Source organism: Enhydra lutris, unplaced genomic scaffold (genome assembly GCF_002288905.1).
Source record: "Enhydra lutris kenyoni isolate GAN:26980312 unplaced genomic scaffold, ASM228890v2 scaffoldscaffold33, whole genome shotgun sequence".
Classification (NCBI taxonomy): Eukaryota; Metazoa; Chordata; class Mammalia; order Carnivora; family Mustelidae; genus Enhydra; species Enhydra lutris.
In genome coordinates this window covers 2,059,627-2,080,614 of record NW_019154117.1, presented here as the reverse complement: position 1 = coordinate 2,080,614, position 20,988 = coordinate 2,059,627, and the positions used below count along the sequence as shown (strand labels likewise).

The window sequence follows — 20,988 nt, the reverse complement described above, 5'->3', positions numbered from 1 at the left end:
CACCTGCTTGAATCCCGCGTGTGTACAAATCAAACAGCACGCGTCAAACGTGGGACCGTCTCGGGCACTCCAGGAATCAATGGGATCAATTGAAAGGCCAGCGAGGACATTCCAAGTTAATGTTAAACTGGGACATTCCCATTAGCATCGTGAATGGCAGCTCGCGGTGGGATTCAGGACACACTGAGTAAATTAGAAGCTGCCCTAAATTGAAAAAGCTACGTAAGTTTTCCCTGCTGTTTTTATCACTATTTTTATCATTTTGAAGACAATGCAATGACCCTGAAGTAAATTCCAGGGGTGGAAAGAGTGGTCCTGCCCCCACCCCAGCACCGCCAGCGTCATCTCTGGATGGCCCCCCGCAGCAGGCAGGGAAATTACAGAGGCGACACCCCACCATCCCGGGGGCCTCCCAGCCACACTCCTGTAACTCTCGAACCAAGACAATGACTGCGCTGAGAGAAAAATCAGACATTTAAAATGCCTCCTTGGGCTGTTGGCACTTGCAAAACCGCTTGGGATCTAGAAAGACCTGAGCGGATAACGGGATAGAAACAAGGAGGCTGGGCCTGGAGCCCCTGCGGAGCCCCCTCGGTCTAACCCCCTGCAGCCGCGTGCAGCCTTCCGAACCCTCGTGCCTCCCGTCCCCCGGCAGGAGCCCCCAGGACGGCAGCGACCAGCAGCAATCCCCAAGTGAGGACAAACTTCTAAAAGGTGTTGATTGTCGCGTATTTAGTTTTTGCTCCGGAGGCAGCTCACATACTGGGGTTTGGAGTTGACATGGATGTTAGGACTCGGGAAGAAAGGGGAATCGCTTTTGGTCGCCACGATGCCTGACCGTTACAGTGTGGCTGTTCTCAGCCCTTGGGGTGAGATGGAAATTAAACGGAGAGCAACAGCTCTGGAGGTGGTGAACCGCGAGCGGTTTTTCCATCCTCGTGGGGTTCTGGTGCTTCTCCTCTCTGAGCGCTCAGAGGGGAACGCTGGACCCTTTCATGGTCACTCTGCACGGGGCGGGGAGCACCCATGAGGCCAGCCCGCGTACACTCCGCCACGGGAGAGCCAGGGGAAGTGGCTGGGACACGCCAACCATCCTGGGCCGCAGTCCTGTCGTCTGGGAGGGTGCCTCCCTCTTCTGAGCCCAGCCCCACACCCATCCTCCACAGACAGTGAGGACCGGACCTGGCCAACCAGCCCCCATCCTTTCTGCTCTTCCTCAGTTTGCTTTTTTAAGGGAGGGCTGAGGGAGAAGAGGGGACTAGGAGACGTGTCCCACAGGACTGAGGGCATGGCCTGAGCATCCCTAGAAACTTGGGAGCACCCATGCACCGTGGAAGCGTGAATAGGGACTCGTGGTTCAGGGCCGAGGGGACCCTCCTTCCTCTGCTGCTGTGCAGAGCGAGGGCCTCTGCAGCCTGGGTCGCAGGCGCTCAGCCCCGAGACAGCCCCAGAGAAAGGCTGAGCCCCTGAACCCTCCTAGCCCACCACTAAATGACAGTCACCCCACCGGTCGGTGGACCAGTGTGAAAGACGGTGATTATCTATAGGGCGGGAGGGAGAGGCGTCAAAACAAAGCCCAGACGTTGCCTCTCGTTTCTATGCTGGATCTAGAATTTATCTCAACACCTCTGGTGCGGGGCAGACGGTTGAATGAAGCTGGGGTGCTGGGGGCGGGGCGCCAAGTGCCACACACCTGTTTGGAGTCGGGCGTCCGCAGGTTCAGGCTGGCGGTCGATACGGTCAGCGAGATGCTCATCCCCGCAAACTGGAGGTTGGTCTTGCCCAGGATGCTGGACAGCATTTTGCTGGGAGGCTGTGAAATCAAACAGTGGGATTTTAGGTTTTGATTCCAGTCGTCGAGGCCTCTCTTGGTTCTTGTGGGCCACACCTCCAAACCTCCACCCTCCCGCCCCCTCGATGCTCAGAGGCTCGAGCAGGAGACTGTGCCATGCACGAGCTGGGGTGGGGAGGGGATCCAACACCGATACACGAGTTCTGCAGCACGCAGCAGGCAGCAGTAACAGCTCCAGCGCACAGGCGGACGCGTCTCCTGTCCCTCCAGAGCCTGGGGCAAGTGCCACAGACCAGCACCTGCAGCTGTGAGGCCCAGAAATCGATGTCGTCCCACCGGGAGTTAAAGGACTTGGGCCAGAGCAGGAGGGCCCAGCGCAGGGGGTGAAGAGCGTCCTGGGGAGTCTCGAGACGGCTCGCTGCTGCGGGGTGTGGGGCACAAGCCCGCTGGCCGGAACTTCCTCCAGGCCAGAGCTCACAAGAGGCAGAATCTGCTGGGCCCACAGTCAGCACAAAGATGGGCCATCTGACTCAGCTTAAGTGAGGGTCCTTTGCACGGGGCCCGAGGGATGGCGTCTTCCCACCAAGCCCCTTCCCCCAGGCTGCCAACACCGGCCTCCCGTCCAGGGCCCACGGACCCTCCTTCCCTCTCAGATTAGCATGTGTCCTCTTCTGATACCCCAGTTAACGCTATCCCTTCACCAGGCACACCCTGCTTTTTAATCTCCCGACAGAGCTGTTTGAAAATAGAGACACCGCCCCCAACCCCCAGTTCTGATTAAGTCACACCAGTGGTGCCTTACTTCCACCACCTTCCCGGGGCTCTGAGAGGGGAGCTTCCCCAGCCCGGCCCTCAGGCTCCCTCCCAGTGACTGTATGTGAGGTTCACGATCCAGAGTTCTCTGCCCAAAAGCCTGCTGCCCTGTGGCTTCCCCAATGTTCCCAAGCCAGGAAGACAAAACCCACCCGCAGCCCGGGGAGTCGTGGGGGCAAACATGCCACCCGCCTGCAAACCTCAGCCTCAGGACAGACTCGGAGACAGCAGAGAGGCTCCCCGGATGGAGTGTAGGTGTAGACGGGCCCGATGGTGGGTACGTGGTTGGCACCTGCTAGACTTCTACCCGGGGGTTATTCTGAGCTTTCTCTTCATCCACATCTTTCTCTGTGGTCTAACCACCTCAGAGTGGAGGGGTCGAGTGACCTGGGCTTGAGCTCAGCCGACCACCTACTCACACTGTGGCTTTCTCTCTCTGTGCCTCTGTTTATGCCATCTGTAACATGGGGATATCCATGTGTTCTGGGCAATACCAGCTAATGAGAGACAACACTTACGTCGGCAGGAATTTTATAAGCTGGGCTTTAAAAGCAGCTGGTGTGAAAAACTAAAATTTCTGTAAACTTACAATGAAATAAGTTGCATTTAAAAAACAAAAAACAGTACTCAAAACTCGTCACATTCTGGCTGTTTCTGCTACATTATTGGTCATCTATGCTGTTCTGGCATTCGCGTCTACCACCCCTGGGCTCCAGGTGGGACCCGTGCAGTGTACTCCGTCATTCGCGTCCACGGCGCCCGGGCACCAGGTGGGACCCTGTGCATGGATGTGCGGCAGCACGTCTTCAGGGATGTCACGTTAGAGCTTGAAATCGGCCAGGCGGAGTACATACGCCATTGAAACTGGCAAACACTACTTCTGGTGCTTCTTACGCCGCCCCAAGAGCCGCTGGTTACATCTACCAGCACAGCATGGGCATCTATCACAAAAGTGCTCTAGTGAAGTGAATTCAGGCCCATAAATGCTTAGAGCAGCTTGGGCCCTGTCTCATGCAACTGTTCTCATCACTCTCTGCAGATTTAGGCCCACAGGGTGCAACTGGGGTCCTGACTTGTGTCGGCCAGTGACACCCAAGTGCATGGCAGGGGACCCCAAGTTCTTGTTGTTTTAGAAGTGCCAAGAGCCAGGCGGTGAGAGGGGGCCCTGATGGGTGGGGTGTGACTAACGGTGTCACGCAGGGAGAAGACATGGAGCACAGTACCTTTCTCTTCCTGAAGGCTCCTTTGGCACCAGGGACAGCTTCACACACACGGCTGATGGCTTCCCTTAAGGGGGCAGAAAGAGAGATCCATTTGTCACGTTAATCAGGATTCTGTGACCCAGAGACCACATGTGCACGTCCCCAGGGCAAACATCGGCTGTGCATTCGGCGTAGACAGTAGCCCCCCGCCCTGCAGGGGTCACCCAGTTCCCCTCGAATGAATAGGTCATCTTGAACCTCTGACAGGCAGCACCCGTGCTCTTCCTGGTGCTGGGGAAGCATCCTGACAGTGTGACAAGTACCGAGGCCACACCCTTCTGTTGTACGTTTGGTTAGGATTCCATCTAATAAACCGGTACCCGGACATGCGGCGTCCTGGTGTTCCCTTTAAGGCCACGGTCATGGCTCAGACCTGACCAAGCACTGCAATGGGTCAACATCGTTCCAACGTGGCTGAGGGAGGGGAGGTGCTCCAGCGGGACACAGAGGGTCAGACATGGGGTCTGTGCAGGGCAGCTCCCCCAGGCATGCGTTTACTGAGCAGCTACTATGTGCTGGGCACTGCCCTGAGGAATGGAGGCAAGGAGACTCTTCGGTATAGGGGGCGTGATGGGAGGCCCGGGGGTCTCCCAGGGCAAGACACCCTGAGAGGTGGGGAGCAGAGGAATGCACCACACGGAGGCTGCTCTGGTCCAGATGCTGGAGGTGGGGGACGGGTGCCTACAGTAGGGAGGACGAGGCTGGTGGCAGGTGCTTTTGTGAAAGCAAACAGGTCACTCTCTGAGCTGGCCTCAGTGGTGAGTGACAGGGACAGACGAGAGGTGGCTCTGAAGTCAGGAGCCCAGAAAGGAGCTGGGTGACTGTGAACCCCTCACCTTGCTTGTGGGGAAAGGACAAAATAGTAAGAGAACTCAGAAAGAAATAAACAGGGATCTGAACACGCCAAATGACAAGACAATGGGTCCTCAGAAACATTCTGCAAGCTTTCAACGCTACATACTTCTTGAAATGATTTTCTACTGTCTAGAAAAGAATCGCCACCACAAGACAATGGTCTTAAGAGAAATCTGTCCTTGTTAAATTAGGTAGGAGACTATTCGGGTAAGCCTCATCTTTGCCGCTAAATTCACTGCAGGGGTGGGGAAAGACTATTCTAGAAGTTCAGATGTCATGAAGACTGGGGAGTGAATCACCGTGACTCAGAAAAAGTGCATTTAAAAGGAATGAGTGTTTCTGAAGTTTATGCTTAGTCATTTATTTTATAATAACGTTCCAACTGTGGTTCTATCGAAATGATCACCCAAATACCTTCTAAAAGTAGATTCCTGTTGAAGAAGGTCAAGCTGTCTCTCTATAGGACTACATAAACCCCAGCATCGATATTTTATCTGTTTAATTTAAAAAACAGTTCTCCGCATCTCTGCACTGTGCTTATTACATCAAGTGACAGACTTGGCTAAGCCAAGCAGCCAAGTCTCTGATGGTCCCGGCAGGCCAGAAAGTCATCACCGGCAGGAAGCTTCCCGTAAGTCTCTCCTTACATATCCATAATGAGCTCCGGAGCTCTTTTCTGATCTGCCAACGTGGACAACGAGAGAAAGAAATCAGCCTTGGGTGGCAGTTTCCCAAGAGGATAACTGTCAGGCGTCTAACCTGTGTGACATCCGTGTCTGAGCTGGCAGGCCACGAAGCTCGGGCCACAGGCCTCCCTCCCGCCTGTGCACAGCTTCTGAGAGAGGTGGGCACCACCCGTGGATATAAGAATGGGTTGGGGAGAGACACGCATAATACACCAATCTCTCAAGCGAGTCCTCCCACAGAGCCAGCCAGCATCCCAGGGCATTCAGAGACTCAATCTTTTGTCCTTAAGATTTGCAAATGTCAGGAATTCCAGAAACTTCTCCAAGCGCCAAAGTCGAAAGGATCCCCTTGTGAGCTTTAGAAGCCTCCAACACGCTTGCAAATCAGGCTGCTCTTGAGAAAAATGTGTTAGGAGCACATCCTTGCTCCTAACGCTCGTGTGCGAAACTGAGTGCGTGGGAACGGTCTGTGCGCCCAGGCTGGTGGCGTCTGTTTCCACTCGAGAAAGGGGTGTGATGTGATGTAGGAACTGCAACCCTTCAATGCCGGCTCCCTCAGAGGTCTGACCGCGGAGGCCACGATTCTCCTCCTCCCTCCTTGTTGTCTAGCACTGTGTGTCTGCGTGTGCGGTCCTGACTCAGCCTATTCATTTAGTAATAGTTATTTAGCTCTGCGTTAAGTCGCCGAATCCTGGCTCGATTCTCAGGTGGCAAGAACAGGTGCTCCCCGTCATTGATAACAGAGATTACGCCCCGACCCCACCTCGGTGAGCCATGACCTCAGAGCTCAGCTAACAGGGATCTCTGGCAGCTGTGCAGTCTCCGGGAAGTAGCTGATGCCTCCCTTTGTCATGGTCCCACCACCTGCCCCAGCAGCATGAAGCTCTCATCCCAGCCAGCCCCGCCCTCGTGTCGTGACTGTTGCACAGAGTGTAGCAGGATTTGAGAACTGGGTCCTTTGGACTCACAAAGCACCACTTTGTCCCCATTCATCCCTCTCGTGCTGCCCACTTACCCCTCCCCTCACACACATTCTAGAATAAAATCATAACTATAGATAGATAGATAGATAGATGTCCCAAATGGTGATTTTGCCGTAACGGGGTCATACTCTAGCTGGTGGAGGGGCAACAAACACATGTGATGGCAAAGTGCGTCCATTCCACGAAGAAACATGGTGACGGGAGCAGAACGTGCCACCCACGCAGGCCGCCCCACGCAGGCCACACAGGCCACGCTGGCATCGGGATTACTCTGCCCTGAAGGCCGCCGAGAAGCAGCTCTGCTCTGCCCTGCGTTCGCCTAGAAGCGGGACATAAGTTTGAGGAGAAAGCCCCCACTCTGTCCACGGGAAGGACGTGCTCGTGTCATGGGACGGCCTCTCTCCTTCTCTTCCTACCCCTCAGAGCCCACGGTCAGCGTGTCCGCCCCAAAGCCACAGACACAGGTGGGCAATGTCACAGAGCCAGACACCCAGCCACATGGCAAGGACAGAGCCAGGAAGCTGCCCGCCAGGGTCAAGGGGCAGAACGACTGGCTTCTGCTCGGTGCCATCTACAGGCAAAGGGAGCCCCATTCCCCGGTGCCTGCCGCCCCGACGTCCAGGTATAACCAAGCCATCGGGCACACACCGAGTCCCACGGTAATCTCGGCCATCAAAAATGCTTCAGTCTCAACTTCTAAAAAGCAATTTCACTGGAAAGGGTTGAAACCACCTAAGTCTTCCCAACGATAGGTCTGTCACAGGAGGAAGGGAAACCGTGCGTTGGAAGAGTGTGCTGCTCTCGAGAAGTCAGCGGGGTGCCAAAGCGACCTTGCCGATGGCTCGTGGCGGCGTGGACTCCCTGCCATCAGGACCTCGGCGTGCCCAGCGGCTGTGGTCTGCCTCCTCCGCCCGGCGCGTGCACACAGCAGGTGCAAATCAGTACTTGCTGGTGGTTACCCGGCACAGGCAAGCTCAACAGGTCCTGTAAGTCCCCATAGAACAGGGATCCTTAATCTGGCTGCCCAGTACCCCCAGAATGAAAGATGAAGCCCCGGGAAGGACGGGAAGGGACGGACCCACAAGCAAAGCCCGCCAGCGGCACGACCGAAGCCGGTATGCCCTTCAGTTACAGGAACTAAGGTTAAAGTACGCTTGAGGTCGCAGGGGGCAGCTTCGACAGATGAGGGCCTTCCTGTAGTCTCACAAATGCCTTCCCGAATCTTCTCACCGTGGGGTTACACGGGGTCCCCCATGTCCAACCCAACTGCTTTGTGACGCCAATGAGCCAAGTTCAGCGACAGAAGGGCACGGCAGCTGCTCTGTTAGGCAGACGGGACTTTATAAAGGAGTTGCGTCCTCAGGTTGGGTCCGTGGCTACACTGCCCTGCAGGTCCAAGGGCGCCCCTGCCTTCGGACTGTCACCAGCCGCCTGACCGGAGAAAAATCCACAGACTTGGGGACACCCAGCCGTATCGACCCCTGCTGCCAGATTTCAGGAACCACTTACCCGTTTGGAGAGATGTTTTTGGAGATCAAACCCCACAAGCATATGGAGCCCAATTCCATTGAAATCCGCTTCCGGCTAGCCTGGCAGGAATACTGGGGACGCGAGCAAACCTGACCCCAAAGTCTCTGGCCCTTTGGATACACATACCGATGACAGCAGGGGACACCCTGCCAGGCCCCGTCCCCATGCTCTTGACCCATGGCCTCATTTAATCCACACACAACTGGAAGGTGGGGCCATTCATGCTGGTGTTACAGTTGGGGAAATGGAGGCAGGCGAGCTAAGCCATACGCCCTAGAGCATGCAACCAGCAAGTGCCTGCCCCTCGGAGCCCTGGGAGTGGGACCCGGGACCACAAGCCCACAGCTACAGAGTCCGGCCACGTGGAGTTCTTCTGAGTGCCAGCCTGTGGGCCTCTGGGCGCCTTTCCACCTGCTCCCCGCCAGGCCACCATGACGGACTTAGAATCCTGTGATCCTCGCAGAATCACAAGAGCTTCGACGCCCTAGATGCCATTATAATCCACCGGGAGCTCAAGGGCTGAGGACCAGAAATCAGAATCTGTCCCGGGGAGTAAAGCAGCTACGTGAACCCATGCTCCATGGCCAAAGGAGCCGGCACGGGTGCGCCCGATGATGTGCCTGACTCTAGCGTAGCCATGCGGCGTGGGAGTGGGCGGACAACAGAGCGCGCTCCTGTTCACGTGTCAGGTGACCTGCAGGGACACAGCCGTGGGAGCAGCAGGAGGCAGGGGGCAGGAGGCAGGGAGGCAGGAGGCAGGGGGGCAGGAGGCAGGGGGGCAGGAGGCAGGGGGGCAGGGGGCACCTGCTTGCCTGCTCGGGGCAGGCCTCCCTCCTGGTCCCCGAGCCACCGCTTCCACCAAACACCGGCCTCCTCTTGGTCTCAAATGTTCCCGTGTCTGTACAAGCGTGGCTCTGTCGTCACCTGGCCGTGCCTGTCCTGTCCCGCTCGCCAGAGCCCAGGAGATGGAAGGCCATCTCCGTGAAGTCTTCCCCTTGAGCTCCTGCAGCTGGAAGGGTGCAGGTCTGAGGGCCGACGCGACCACCAGGCCCCGGCCTGGTTGCCAGATGCAGCCCTGTCCGGCGCCACATGCTGCCCACACGTGCCCCTCAGATCATCTGCTGTATGTCATGAAGTTTGGCATCTTAAAAAACAAAACCTCCCCAGCTGCGGGGGAGGCCCCTCCTGGACTGGCCGGTTCTCAGCCAAGGGCCAGCCCCAGGCAAGCCCGCGATGTGCAAACCAATGCACCCAGAGCCAGGCCTCCCCTCTGTGCCGTCTGCGCACCCAGGACACAGCATTCCTCTTCTTGAACTGCCCCAGGGCCGGGGCCGGCAGCTGGGGACACTCGCTCAGAGCCTGGCTGAGATGATCTGTGCTGCCCTTCCCTGCCTGCGAAACTACATGAAGCTATGGCTTCGGCTCTCCTCTCCTCCTGTCCTCTGCCTCCTGCCCATCCTGGCCCTTCCTGTGGCCCCACGTCAGGGCTGTCCCTCCTGTCTCAGGGACATGGGAGGATACTCGACTGTGTTTTCCTGGGCTTCTCCTGTGTCAGCTCTGGTGGCCGTACCTGACTGACCATCACATAAAAACAAAGAACAGGGGGCCTCGTGGGTTTCCATGGAGTTCTAGGAACAACAAGAAGTCTGATCCTTCCATGATTAACTATGTGGGGAACATTCCTGAAATATTTCTGTTAAGTCTTAAGGGGGAAAAGTCTTTGTCACTTTCCCCAGGCTCCAGACCCTGGGTTTGCCGGGAATGGAAGCTCTCTTTCCCAGGAGCTGGGACAGAGGGGAACACGACTGGGGTCCATTTCTCCTTGTCTGCAGCCAACAAGGACTATGTCTTCGGGCTCCATCTCCCAGCCGGGGATGAGGGTGTCCTCAGGACAAGCAGGGCACAGTGGGTTGGGGGTGCACCAAATCACTCGTGTCTGGACCTCTAAAGAGATGAGATCAGAAACATGTCACTGAAGTGGGGACAAAGGGGATTCTGACCTACACCACACACCGTGACTTTGGGCATTAGGAAGGTGATTTGGGGTTGTTTTTGTTGGTTTCTTTTTCTTTTGTTTTGTTATGATTTTTTTTTTTTTTTTGCATGCCTCATGTATTACATTCCTGCGGACTCATTAAAATGCACCCCAGCCTTTAGGCTTTGGTTCTCACAGATCAAAGCTGGAAATGATAAATCCAGAACGTAGGTGACTGTTTGCCTTCCGAGTGACTATGCTCGGGCATCAGACATTCAGCGCCTGTCCGGGGGTGTGGCACAAGTTCCAGGTTGTAAAGGTTTGGCAAGTGCTGGAAGTTCCCATCATTCGGACGTCTCATCAGGGCCCGTTTTCTTCCGACTTCCGAAGCTGAGAGGTCTTTGATCACAGCACCAAGCAGCTCTCTCCTTCTGACTCCCACTAAGAGAAGGTCTGAAGGACCGGGTGCGAGAAGCCGCCAGGCAGCGGGCTGGGGTGGAGGGGACCTAGGGGCCGATGCTCTGCGCTGATCAGCTTCCCACGAGGCTTTCCCAGGAACACGAGCCTGAGGAAGGGAACACAGAACCTACTGCCCGAAGACACACACTTTCCAAATAGGGATGCACAGCTCTGTCAGCCCTCAAGGTTGTTAGCGATAGAAATGCCTCTGAGTCCCGGCACTGTCTGGGCCGGCGAGGAACAGACACGTGTTTCTTCGCCAATAGGACCCTGTGGATCCCTGCACCAAAGGAGATTGACAGGTGGAGGTTAGGGTGCACGTGTGAATTCTGCCCCCCCGGCACCCCGGCCGCGTGAGGCACACTGTCGTGGGCTGAGGGCCAGACGAGGTCATCCAGGAACCCATGGAGTCTCCTCACATTCATGGTGCCTGGCATGGGCCAAAGGCAACATGTCTGTTCATGTTGCTGTCATCAGTATCCACGACAAAGCTCCAAGAACACATCGTCCTTCAGGACCAAGAGGAGCTTGGACCGATGGACGTATGCGAACTGTTCCTAAAACTAATTATACGGTTGGCCCCGAACCACACGGGCTGGAGTGGCACAGGTCCACTTGTATGTGGATTTTTAAAAATAAATGCGGTACAGTCCCATGAGTGTATCCTCTCTTCTTCATTATCGTTCCAATGACATTTTCCCTTCTCTAGCTTACTTTAGTCTAAGAATATGGCATATGATATATATAACATATAAAATATGTGTTAATTGACTGTTGATGTTTTTGGTAAGGCTTCCAGTCAACAGGCTATTAGCAGTTATGTTTCTGAGAAATCAAATGTTGTACATGGGTTTTTAACCAGGTAGAGGGTCAGTGCCCCAAGCCCTGTGTTGTTCAAGGTCAGCTGTCTGTACATAATCACATACATGTGCCCATGCGCACATACAGACAGAGAGCGTCAGAGACACAGAGAAGGACATATGTAAAGTCCCGGCAGCCTGCTCTGGCTCCAAACACGACGCACGTTCACATTGACCATAATCAGATTCGTTTGCAGACATATGGTCCCTAGAAACATATGGTCTCTAGAAAACCACGGGAAAATAAGTAGACCCGTGTGTAAGCGTGAGCTACTGAGGAGTCCACTCTCAGATTGTACGACATCTTAGTCTTAGTCTCCCGCGCCGAGATGACGCGAAGGGTGGCTGGGGTGGCCGGTCCCCTCCGGCGCTGTGGGTCTTCTGTGCACACGCCCCTCCACGCACGCAGACACACGTGCACGCATCCAGTGGACCCAGACATTCTTGTCTGAGGTGCACAGATCCTCAGGAAGTCAATGATGAAGCAGAAACGAATTTTCCTCTTTTCCAGTTGAGGAGACTTGGATCCATGTAACAGGAACGGGGTTGTCAGCACAGCCGATGCCAGACGCTCTTTCCCCAAAGAAGGAAACTGTGTTTCCCTCCTCACCTCGGCAGGATTTCCCCGCCCTGGTCCCTCATGTCCAGAGAACCGGGTGCAGATACCCCAAGACGGAGCAGAGCAAAACACTCCCGACAGCAAATGGCACTCATGCCTCATGGCAACTTGGGGTCCCAGCTGGCTCCCCTCCTGATCATGGGGGGCTGTCCCAGCCAGCTCCCCACTAAGGGCAGCTGGAGTTCAGGGGGGTCCCTGGAGTACGGAGTCGGGCCACACCCCACACTCCTGCCACTTCCGGGGGTGCTCCTGGTCACCACATTATTAATAATGACAACCGTAAATTATTATACACACTAGCTCTGGAAGAGAAGGGACGTGAAATTTAAAAAGCCAAAGAACAAAGCCCTAGGAATAAGCACTCCATGACTCAATGGGCTTCTCTTCAAAACTGCGTTGAATGTCAGGCAAAGAGCTACAGGGCCATCAGGGAAAGGAGGTGGATGGGCAGAGCCGGCACCGCAGCACACCTGGCTGGGAGAAGCATGGGTGGGGCGGGGCACGGAGACTTTGGGGTCAGGGACCCTGGGGTGGGGCCGGCACCGGGCTCCTGCAGTCCCCAAGTCCTGCAGGAGGGACCTTGCAGGGAAAGAGCCCATCTTCAAGGAAGAGAGAAAAGTCTGGTTCGACTGGTCCTCATTGAACATTGCACTCATCAAACCCCTTGGGGCGCCTGGGTGGCTCAGTCGGTTAAGCATCTGCCTTTGGCTCGGGTCATGATCCCAGAATTTGGGGATCGAGTCCCTCATTTGGGCTCCGAGCTCAGTGGGGAGTCTGCTTCTCCCTCTCCTTCTGCTGCTCCCCATGCTCCTGCTCTCTCTCTCTCAGTTAAATAAATAAAATCTTTAAAAAAAAAAAAATCGTACCCCTCGTGTGGGCCACATGCGCACCTGGGGTATTTACTGAGACAAGACGTACCTCCCTTTCCTCATCAGTCTGCTCATCACAGACAGTCCATCAGGAGACCTTCTGTCCGTATCTACCTGCTTCCATGAAGAGGTGAGAACAGAGCCCTCTGACTGGAGAATAGGAGGGGCCCCAGCAAAGCCCAGGAGCCACTGGTCAGCCTTCGGAGAGTATGTCTGTCAGTCACTGGGGGTGAAGGTGTCCTCGATGGGAAGGCAGAGCCAGAGGGGGCGCCTGGGGCCAGAGGGCAGCGTCCGGGCTCACGAAGACAGACTCCGCAGTGTAGGAAGGCAGCTTGCACACGCACACTCGCACACGGACACACAGAGGTCAAGAAGAGCCAGCACCCCAGGACGGGGACAGCTGACCTGTCTTCATGCCCCTCAACAGCCTGAGCCACTGAGATGTAGGAGCCGCTCTTCCCATTCAGAAAAAAATAAGTAACTAAGATAAAAGGAGTTAAGTTTGGAGACGGTACGTAAGACTTCCCAGAGCCACACAGTAGTTCAAGGAGTCAAAATCGGAATTAGATCCTCCGGGGTCTGGAGCTGGGCTTTCCCGGGCTTGAGTGTCCTTTGAGTCTCACACAATGCACACAGTGGCCCAGGGGCCGCACTGCCCTCAGCTCCCCCATGAGCAAGCCAGCGTGCACCCCCAGGCTCTCCCAGGAATGAGGGGTGCCTTCCGGCAGGACCCCAACCCACAGGACAGGGCAGCACAGTCACGTAGGCCCGGCTGCCTGGCCCTGTTTCAACACCACGGGGATTCGGGGCGGGGACTGTGGCCACACTCTCCCACAGCGAGCGTCCAAATACAGAAAGTAAAGAAATAAAAGTATTAGGAGATCGTCTGCATCGTCCCACCACGAGGGAGCTCCTCAAGACAGGAAAACGTCTGGGATCAAGGCGCTCTGCTTTGAACCTTTCATTGTCATACAAAACAGTCCCAGCACACCTGGACGTGCAGAAGGTCCCCATGAGTCGATAAGGAAATAGAGAGGAACCCAACAGAGAGCGGACAAGTGGTGTCACCGGGGAGGTCATCATAGAGGAGATGAGACCAGCCGGCAAATGTCAGGGACGAGGTGCCAGACACCGAAAAATCAGCAGCAACAGCTTTTGACCATAAAACTGGTTACGGCACATGACGTGAAGGCCCAGCACAGCAGCCCTGAGAAGAAGGGGCCACTCGTGCTGGTGGCCGTCAGCCACGGTCAAGGCGGGCGCCCTGGGGGACCACACGCGGGAACAGAGGCCCACAGGTCCTCAAGGCGGAGCTCTGTCAGCTAAGCCACCCAGGACCGGAGGGGTGACCCGATCAGCGCTCAGGTTTCGGGACTCGCAGCTGCCACAGGATGAGTGAGACCCAAAGCTCCCGACCTGCCCATGAAGAAGGACACCCGGGGAGTGATGGGAGGGTGGGTGCCTGTGCGTGTGTGTGTTTGCGGGGTGTGGGGGCGTGTGTGTGCGTTTGTGGGATGGGATGCGTGATACGTGTGTGTATGATGCGTGCTGTGCGTGTCTGTACGAATGCAGAAAGACGAGCTACCTGTCCCCGCACCGTGAGTGGGTGTGTAGAACAGGGAGAGACTTTCTCTTTCGTCCTGTATGTCTCCCTTGTACAACTTGTTATAAGAATACCGTTTTAATAACGTTTTTAAAAAGGAAGAATATTTTTTTTTAAAGATTTTATTTATTTATTTGTCAGAGAGAGAGAGGGAGAGAGAGCGAGCACAGGCAGACAGAATGGCAGGCAGAGGCAGAGGGAGAAGCAGGCTCCCTGACGAGCAAGGAGCCCGATGTGGGACTCGATCCCAGGACACTGGGATCATGACCTGAGCCGAAGGCAGCTGCTCAACCAACTGAGCCACCCAGGCGTCCCGGAAGAATATTTTTAAAATAGAACAAGAAACAAGTCCATATTGTCACGCGCAGCATTAAGTCGCTCCGTTCTATGGCCGAGTGCATTTATAGCACGCACAGAGCGGCACGCGCTCGTTCTCTCCCGGCGGGATGGGGCCCGGCTGCCTCTCCCTCAGGGGCAGGGGGACGGCGCTGCTGGGGCGCTGACGTCTGCGGCATGTTGTCAGGTGGGGCTGCACGCACGCGGAGACTTAGCTTTGTGAGAACCCGTCCAGCTGCATCCCACCTGCCCGCGGTCACACACGCGACACAGGTGGCCCTCCTGGTGCTGATATCGTGAAGTAGGGACGGCCGCGGACGGCCGATGGCACAAGGGAAGTGGAAGGGGAGGGAAGGTTCTGTCTGCTTTGCAGTGCTGATTAGTGCTTCTATACAACCGCCCACACCATCACAGGGCACACGTACACGTTGCTGGATTTTACTTATGAAATCAGCAGTGACGCTAGGGGAAGGTATAGTCCCATAACAATTTTTTAATGAGGCAAGAAGCAAAGCCTACCGTTTGCCCAGCAGGGCACCCCGGGGCCATGTCCGGGAGAAACGTGCACACGCGGTCCCCAGAAGACACGTGCAAGAGTGAGTGTGGTCTCGCCCTCACTGGGCGCCCCTGGGCAGGGAAGAACACGCTAGTGGGACAGCCGAGAGCATGAGTGACGGTCGCAGACAAAAGGACGAGGGAGAGGGGAAAGGCAGGCCCAGGGTACATCGCAATCCCCCCGATTACGAGTAGTTCGAGGTGGGCTTCGGGGGCCGTGGGGTGCGTTCGGGGCCCGTTCTGAGTCCTAGACTGGCTGACGGCCAGCGGGTGTGCGCCGACGCCTGAGAGCCAGGTTCTGGTCCGCTGATGCCGAATACGGATGAGAGTCGTGGTCAGGTGAGAGCAAGAATTTCGCCAAACGTACAAAACGGTACCCGCCGATTAGTGGGCATGACACGGTTCTTGATTCCCGGAGAACCGGGACATCATTACTCGCGTGTGTCCTGGATTCGGGGAGCCGGGAGGAGATTGCGAAGCCGGCCCCACCCCAGCACCCCTAAGCGAGGTCTGCGCTCGACTCAGCCCCCCTGATTTGGAGGCCTGAGTTCCTCCGCATCACCACGAGGAGAATCCACTGGGCGGGGTAACCTGGAGCGCACATGTCCACACCACACGCAGTTCCGTTACTCTGGGAGCCCGAGTACTCACGAGGACCTGTCGGCACAAAGGAAGAGCCCGAGACTCGGCGAAAGCGCTCTCGTGAAACGTGAAGGAAAACTGCCCCTTCTCTTTAAGCGTACTTTTATTTTCTGACGTTTCTCTAGGGACGATGCGGTATTTATAACGACACAGAACCGAGTTTGGGGGCATGCAGGTTAGGGGTGTGCCGTGGTTTTGACCTGGAGACACCGGGCAAAGTCTGAAGACTCCCGGTCGTCACAAGGTCAAGGGTGCATCTAGCCGGTGGAGCTCGGCAGGAGAGTTGCTGGATGCCCCAAACCGCCCAGGGGAGCCCCCAGCACGGAGCACGGCCTGGCCCCGGATGGCGGGGACTCCGAGGCCGAGGAGCCCTGGCCGGGAACTCGGGTTTCATCTCTGTCCAGGGCGCTGGCCGCCAGGACCCAGCAACCATGCCACCAGCATTGACGGGACGGCGCGGGGAGGCACCATTCACACCGGAGAAGGGTGTCCCCGGAAGGAAGGCTGCGGGGACAGCCCCACCTTCACCGTCAGCTGCTTGTCCTGCAGGTCCCAGAGGTCCACAAGGGCTGTGGTCCCAGCAGCAGGGAGGGTCGGCTGCTACTGTGGGCGCCTACTCACGGGGGTCCAGAAACCAGATCCCTGGGAGCCACCTGCCGGCTGCCTCCCCCCTCGCCCAGGGAGAGGGACCCAGGCTCTGGACAGGGTGCCTGTGGGACAAGGGGTCTGACAGTCACCTGTGTGAGGCTGGGGACTGAGGAGAGGAAGAGGCTTTGCCCCACAGAAGAAAGCACCACGAGGACATTGGACGGGCCGGCACGGTTCAGGGCAGCCTCCTGGCACAGGCCCACCCCGACCCCGGTGGAGTGGAACAGCTAGGGTCAGAAGATCCACCAGAGGGGGCTCTGCAGAACTGGGGTCCTGAGCAGACGCCCCAGGGTAAGGACACCTGCCCGCCCCTTCAGGCATCTGCGGGCATCCAACAGAGAAGGCTCACTGCCTTAGGACACCAGCCGCCGAGCACGACCTCCAAAGGCAGGGTCAGACCCACGGCTCGGCAACACGTCTCTCGCGTATTTTAGCGCATTTGAGTAAATGAGAGCAACCTACAGATTGGCTCGTGAAATCTTCTCTTCAGCGCTGAAAGGCTTTACTTCACCAGCAGTTATAAATTGCTAATTCTGACCTGATCCGCGTCTTCATTCTTCCAGGTGGTGAGCAGTAAATAAGAACTTGAAGAGAAAGAACATTATGCCCCCATGTCACCCTCAGAGAAAGCTGTGTTTTCTACCATAAATGACTTTCACGCTGCTCATCACAGGCAGCCACGCTGATTTTTCCAGAAAAGGCCCTGGGGGCAGAAAGGAAGGAGAAATGATTTAATAACACCTTTCCCACACGGAGTTTGTCTCACTAATCACATCCTCTGGGCCGCCACTATTAACAATCTGCTTTTTCTGATGCTTCATTTTAGCCATTTCCCCAGACTCCTGCAAGCTCGAGATTTCGACAAACATTGGTTGACCACCGACCATGTGCTGGGCCATGAGCTTCTGGAGGGCCCTGCTGGGAGTCCCGTTGCCTCGGTGGGTTCTGACAATGCCTCACCCAGACCTCATCCAGGAAACTCAAACCCTGTGTTTATTTTTTTTAAGATTTATGTATTTATTCGAGAGAGGGAGAGCCCATGCACGAGAGCACAGTGGAGAGGGGCGTAGGGAGATGGAGAGAGAAACTCAGGCAGACTCCATGCTGAACATGGAGCCGGACGTGGGGCTCGATCTCCCAACCCTGAGACCACACCTGAGCTGAAAGCAAGGGTCAGACACTTAACTAGCTGTGCCACCCAGGCACCTCTGCTTTTTATTTGTTTTTAAAGATTTTATTTATTTATTGAGAGAAGGAGAGAGAGAGAGAGAGAGAGAGAGAGAACATGAGTAGGGGGAGGGGCAGAGGGACAAGCAGACTCCCTGTGGAGTGGGAAACCCAAGCTGGGGCTCGATACCAAGACCCCAAGTTCATGACCTGAGCCAAAGTCAGACGCTTAACCAGTTGAGCCACCCAGGTGCCCCGAACCCTGTGTTTAGAAGGCAGTGGGGTTCAATCCCCTGCCCCACTGGATTCAGACACCTTAGACTTTGTTATAATGACCAACAAATATGAATAGATTTTGATGATGGGAAAATGCTTATGATTCTAAGGGAGGATTCGTGAATATAAGCTTTTATATACAGTCTGAACATTGTTATATCAAGAATGCATATGAAAAACACCTTAACTAAACCACGTCAAAAGTGACATCATCGTGACTGAGACAAAGTGACATCATAGGATGAGAAGGACACTATTTCTATACTGCCAGAAATACGTGACCCAAAGGCAATAGACAAATTGAAATTGAGGGAAATTCTACAAGAAAGTCCACTTTTTATAAATGTCAAGACAACGGAAGGTTGGGCATTTGTGCCGGTGGAAGGAGACCAGAGCCGTGACAACTAGATACAATGGGTGATTCTGGCTGGAGCAGTCTCTTGATGTCAAACCAGACAAGGACACTGCGAGAAAATTACAGGCCAGTGTCCCTGGTGAACACAGATGCAAAAGTCCTCAACAAAACGACAGCAAACCCAACCAACAGTATGCTAGAAGGATCGTTCACCTGATCAAATGGGATTTATTCCAGGGACACAAGGGTGGTCTGCAAATCAAGCACTGTGACACTTCCCAGCGTACAAGATGAAGGACAAAAACCACACAATCATCTCAGACAATTCAGAAGACTCATTGGACAGAATTCAACATATATTCCTGGTAGGAACTCTCAGCAAACTGTGTACAGGGAAGTACCTCAGCATAATTCAGGACATACGGGACAAGCCCGATATCACACTCAGTGGGGAAGACTGACAGCTTTTCCTCTAAGGTCAGGAGCAAGATGGGGATGTCCACTGTCCCCTCCTTGAGTCAACATGCTGTTGCTTTTTCAAAATTGTTTTGGCTACCCTAGGTTCGTGACTGTTCTATGTACATTGAAGAACCAGCGTATTGATTTCTATAAAAAGGTTAGTGAGACTTTGATGAGAATTGCATTAAATGTATAGATCAGGGTTTTGTTGTTGTTGTTGTTTTTAAAAGATTTTATTTATTTATTTGACAGACAGAGATCACAAGTAGGCAGAGAGGCAGGCAGAGAGAGTGGGGGAAGCAGGCTCCCTGCTGAGCAGAGAGCCCGATGCGGGGCTTGATCCCAGGACCCTGGGATCATGACCTGAGCCGAAGGCAGAGGCTTAACCCACTGAGCCACCCAGGCGCCCCTAGATCAGTTTTTAAAGACTACATTTTTACAACGCTGAGTTTTCTAACCTGAGAATACAATGTTTAGTAGTTTGTTGTATATAAATCTCACATTTTCTTAAAATTAACACTGAAACAGTGTGGAGGTTCCTCAAAAAATTAAAAATAGAGCTACCCTATGACCTAGCAATTGCATTACTGGATATTTACCCCAAAGATACAAATGTAGTGAAAAGAAAGGGCACATGCACCCCAATGTTCACAGCAGCAATGTCTACAATAGCCAAACTGTGGAAGGAGCTGAGATGCCCTTCAACAGACGAATGGATAAAGAAGATGTGGTCCAGATACACAATGGAATATTACTCAGCCATCAGAAAGGATGAATACCCAGCTTTTATATCAACATGGATGGGACTGGAGGAAATTATGCTGAGTGAAATAAGTCAAGCAGAGAGAATCAGTTATCATATGATTTCACTTACTTGTGGAGCATAAGGAAGAGCATAGAGGACATTAGGAGACGGAAGGGAAAATTGAAGGGGGGAATCGGGGTGGGGGACGAACCATGAGAGACTGTGGACTCTGGGAAATAAACTGAGGGTTTCAGAGGGGAGGGAGGTGGGGGAATGGGTGAGTCTGGTGATGGATGATAATAAGGAGGGCATGGATTGCATGGAGCACTGGGTGTTCTTTTTTTTTAAAAAAAAACTATTTTTAAAGATTTATTTATTGGACAGAGAGGGATCACAAGTAGGCAGAGAGGCAGGCAGGGGTGGGGGGAAGCAGGCTCCCCGCTGACCAGAGAGCCCGATGCGGGGCTCGATCCCAGGACCCTGAGACCATGATCTGAGCCGAAGGCAGAGGCTTTAACCCACTGAGCCACGCAGGCGTCCTGGAGCACTGGGTGTTCTATGCAAACAATGAATCATGGAACACGACATCAAAAAGTAATGATGTACTGTATGGTGACTAACATAACACAACTAAAAATATTAACACTAATTCGTGTTTTTATGCTATTCTATATGGTCCTTTTAAAATTCCATTTTGCAATTGATTTCTGCAACCTCACTTATTAGTTCTAGAAGCTTTCATGTAGATTCTTCAGGATTTTCTGTATAGATGGCCATGTCACGTGTAAATAGAGACCATTTCATTTTTTTCTGTCCAATTTGTATGGCTTCTACAATGTTCTTATCTTAGCGCACGAAGATCTCTAGTACGGTGTTAACTAAGGGCTGCTAACAATGGTGTTGGCTGTAGGGTTCTGTGGATTCCGCTTATCAGATTACGGAAGCGTCCTTCTACTCCTAGTGTGTTGAGAATTTTCATCATAAACGTATATTGAATTTTGTCAAAACCTTTTCTTCGTACATTAAGATTTCCATATTTTTTCCTTAGTTTGCTGATAAGGAGAATGACATTGATTAAATTGTTAATGTTGAGCCAACCTTGCAGTCTTCAGATAACCCTCCAGCATGTGATGTATTATTATCTTCTTGATAAATTGGTGGTCCAATTTGCTACCGCACTGTCAGGGTTCTCTGTCTATTTCACAAGGTTTATTTTTTTTTTTTCTTTTCATGCCTTCGTCTGGTTTTAGTATCAGATAATGCTGGCCTCATAGAATGAACTGGGAAGTTTCCCTCCCATTTTCAGGAAAAGACTGTGAAGAGCAGGTGTTATTTCTTCCTAAACGTCTGGTGGATTCCACCAGTGGAACCATGTGGCTCTAGAGCTTCTCCATGGGGAGTTTTGCTTGTTTGTTTTTAATGATGATTTTAATTTCTTTAATAGATAAAGGTTTATTCAGGTTATTTTTTTTCCTTAAGCCACTCTGGTTATTCTAACT

General features: G+C 53.9%; 1 protein-coding gene across 1 annotated transcript in view; it reads right to left on the bottom strand.

The window, feature by feature from the left end:
* LOC111153623 (SHC adaptor protein 3) overlaps positions 1-20,988 on the bottom strand; it is a 91,206-nt gene that overhangs the window by 35,998 nt on the left and 34,220 nt on the right. The window contains exons 3-4 of the mRNA XM_022512766.1: positions 3,829-3,892; positions 1,694-1,813 (exon numbers count right to left, since the gene is read on the bottom strand). Of these exons, the coding sequence (XP_022368474.1) occupies positions 1,694-1,813; positions 3,829-3,892 (184 nt within the window). The remainder of the gene's footprint in view (positions 1-1,693; positions 1,814-3,828; positions 3,893-20,988) is intronic.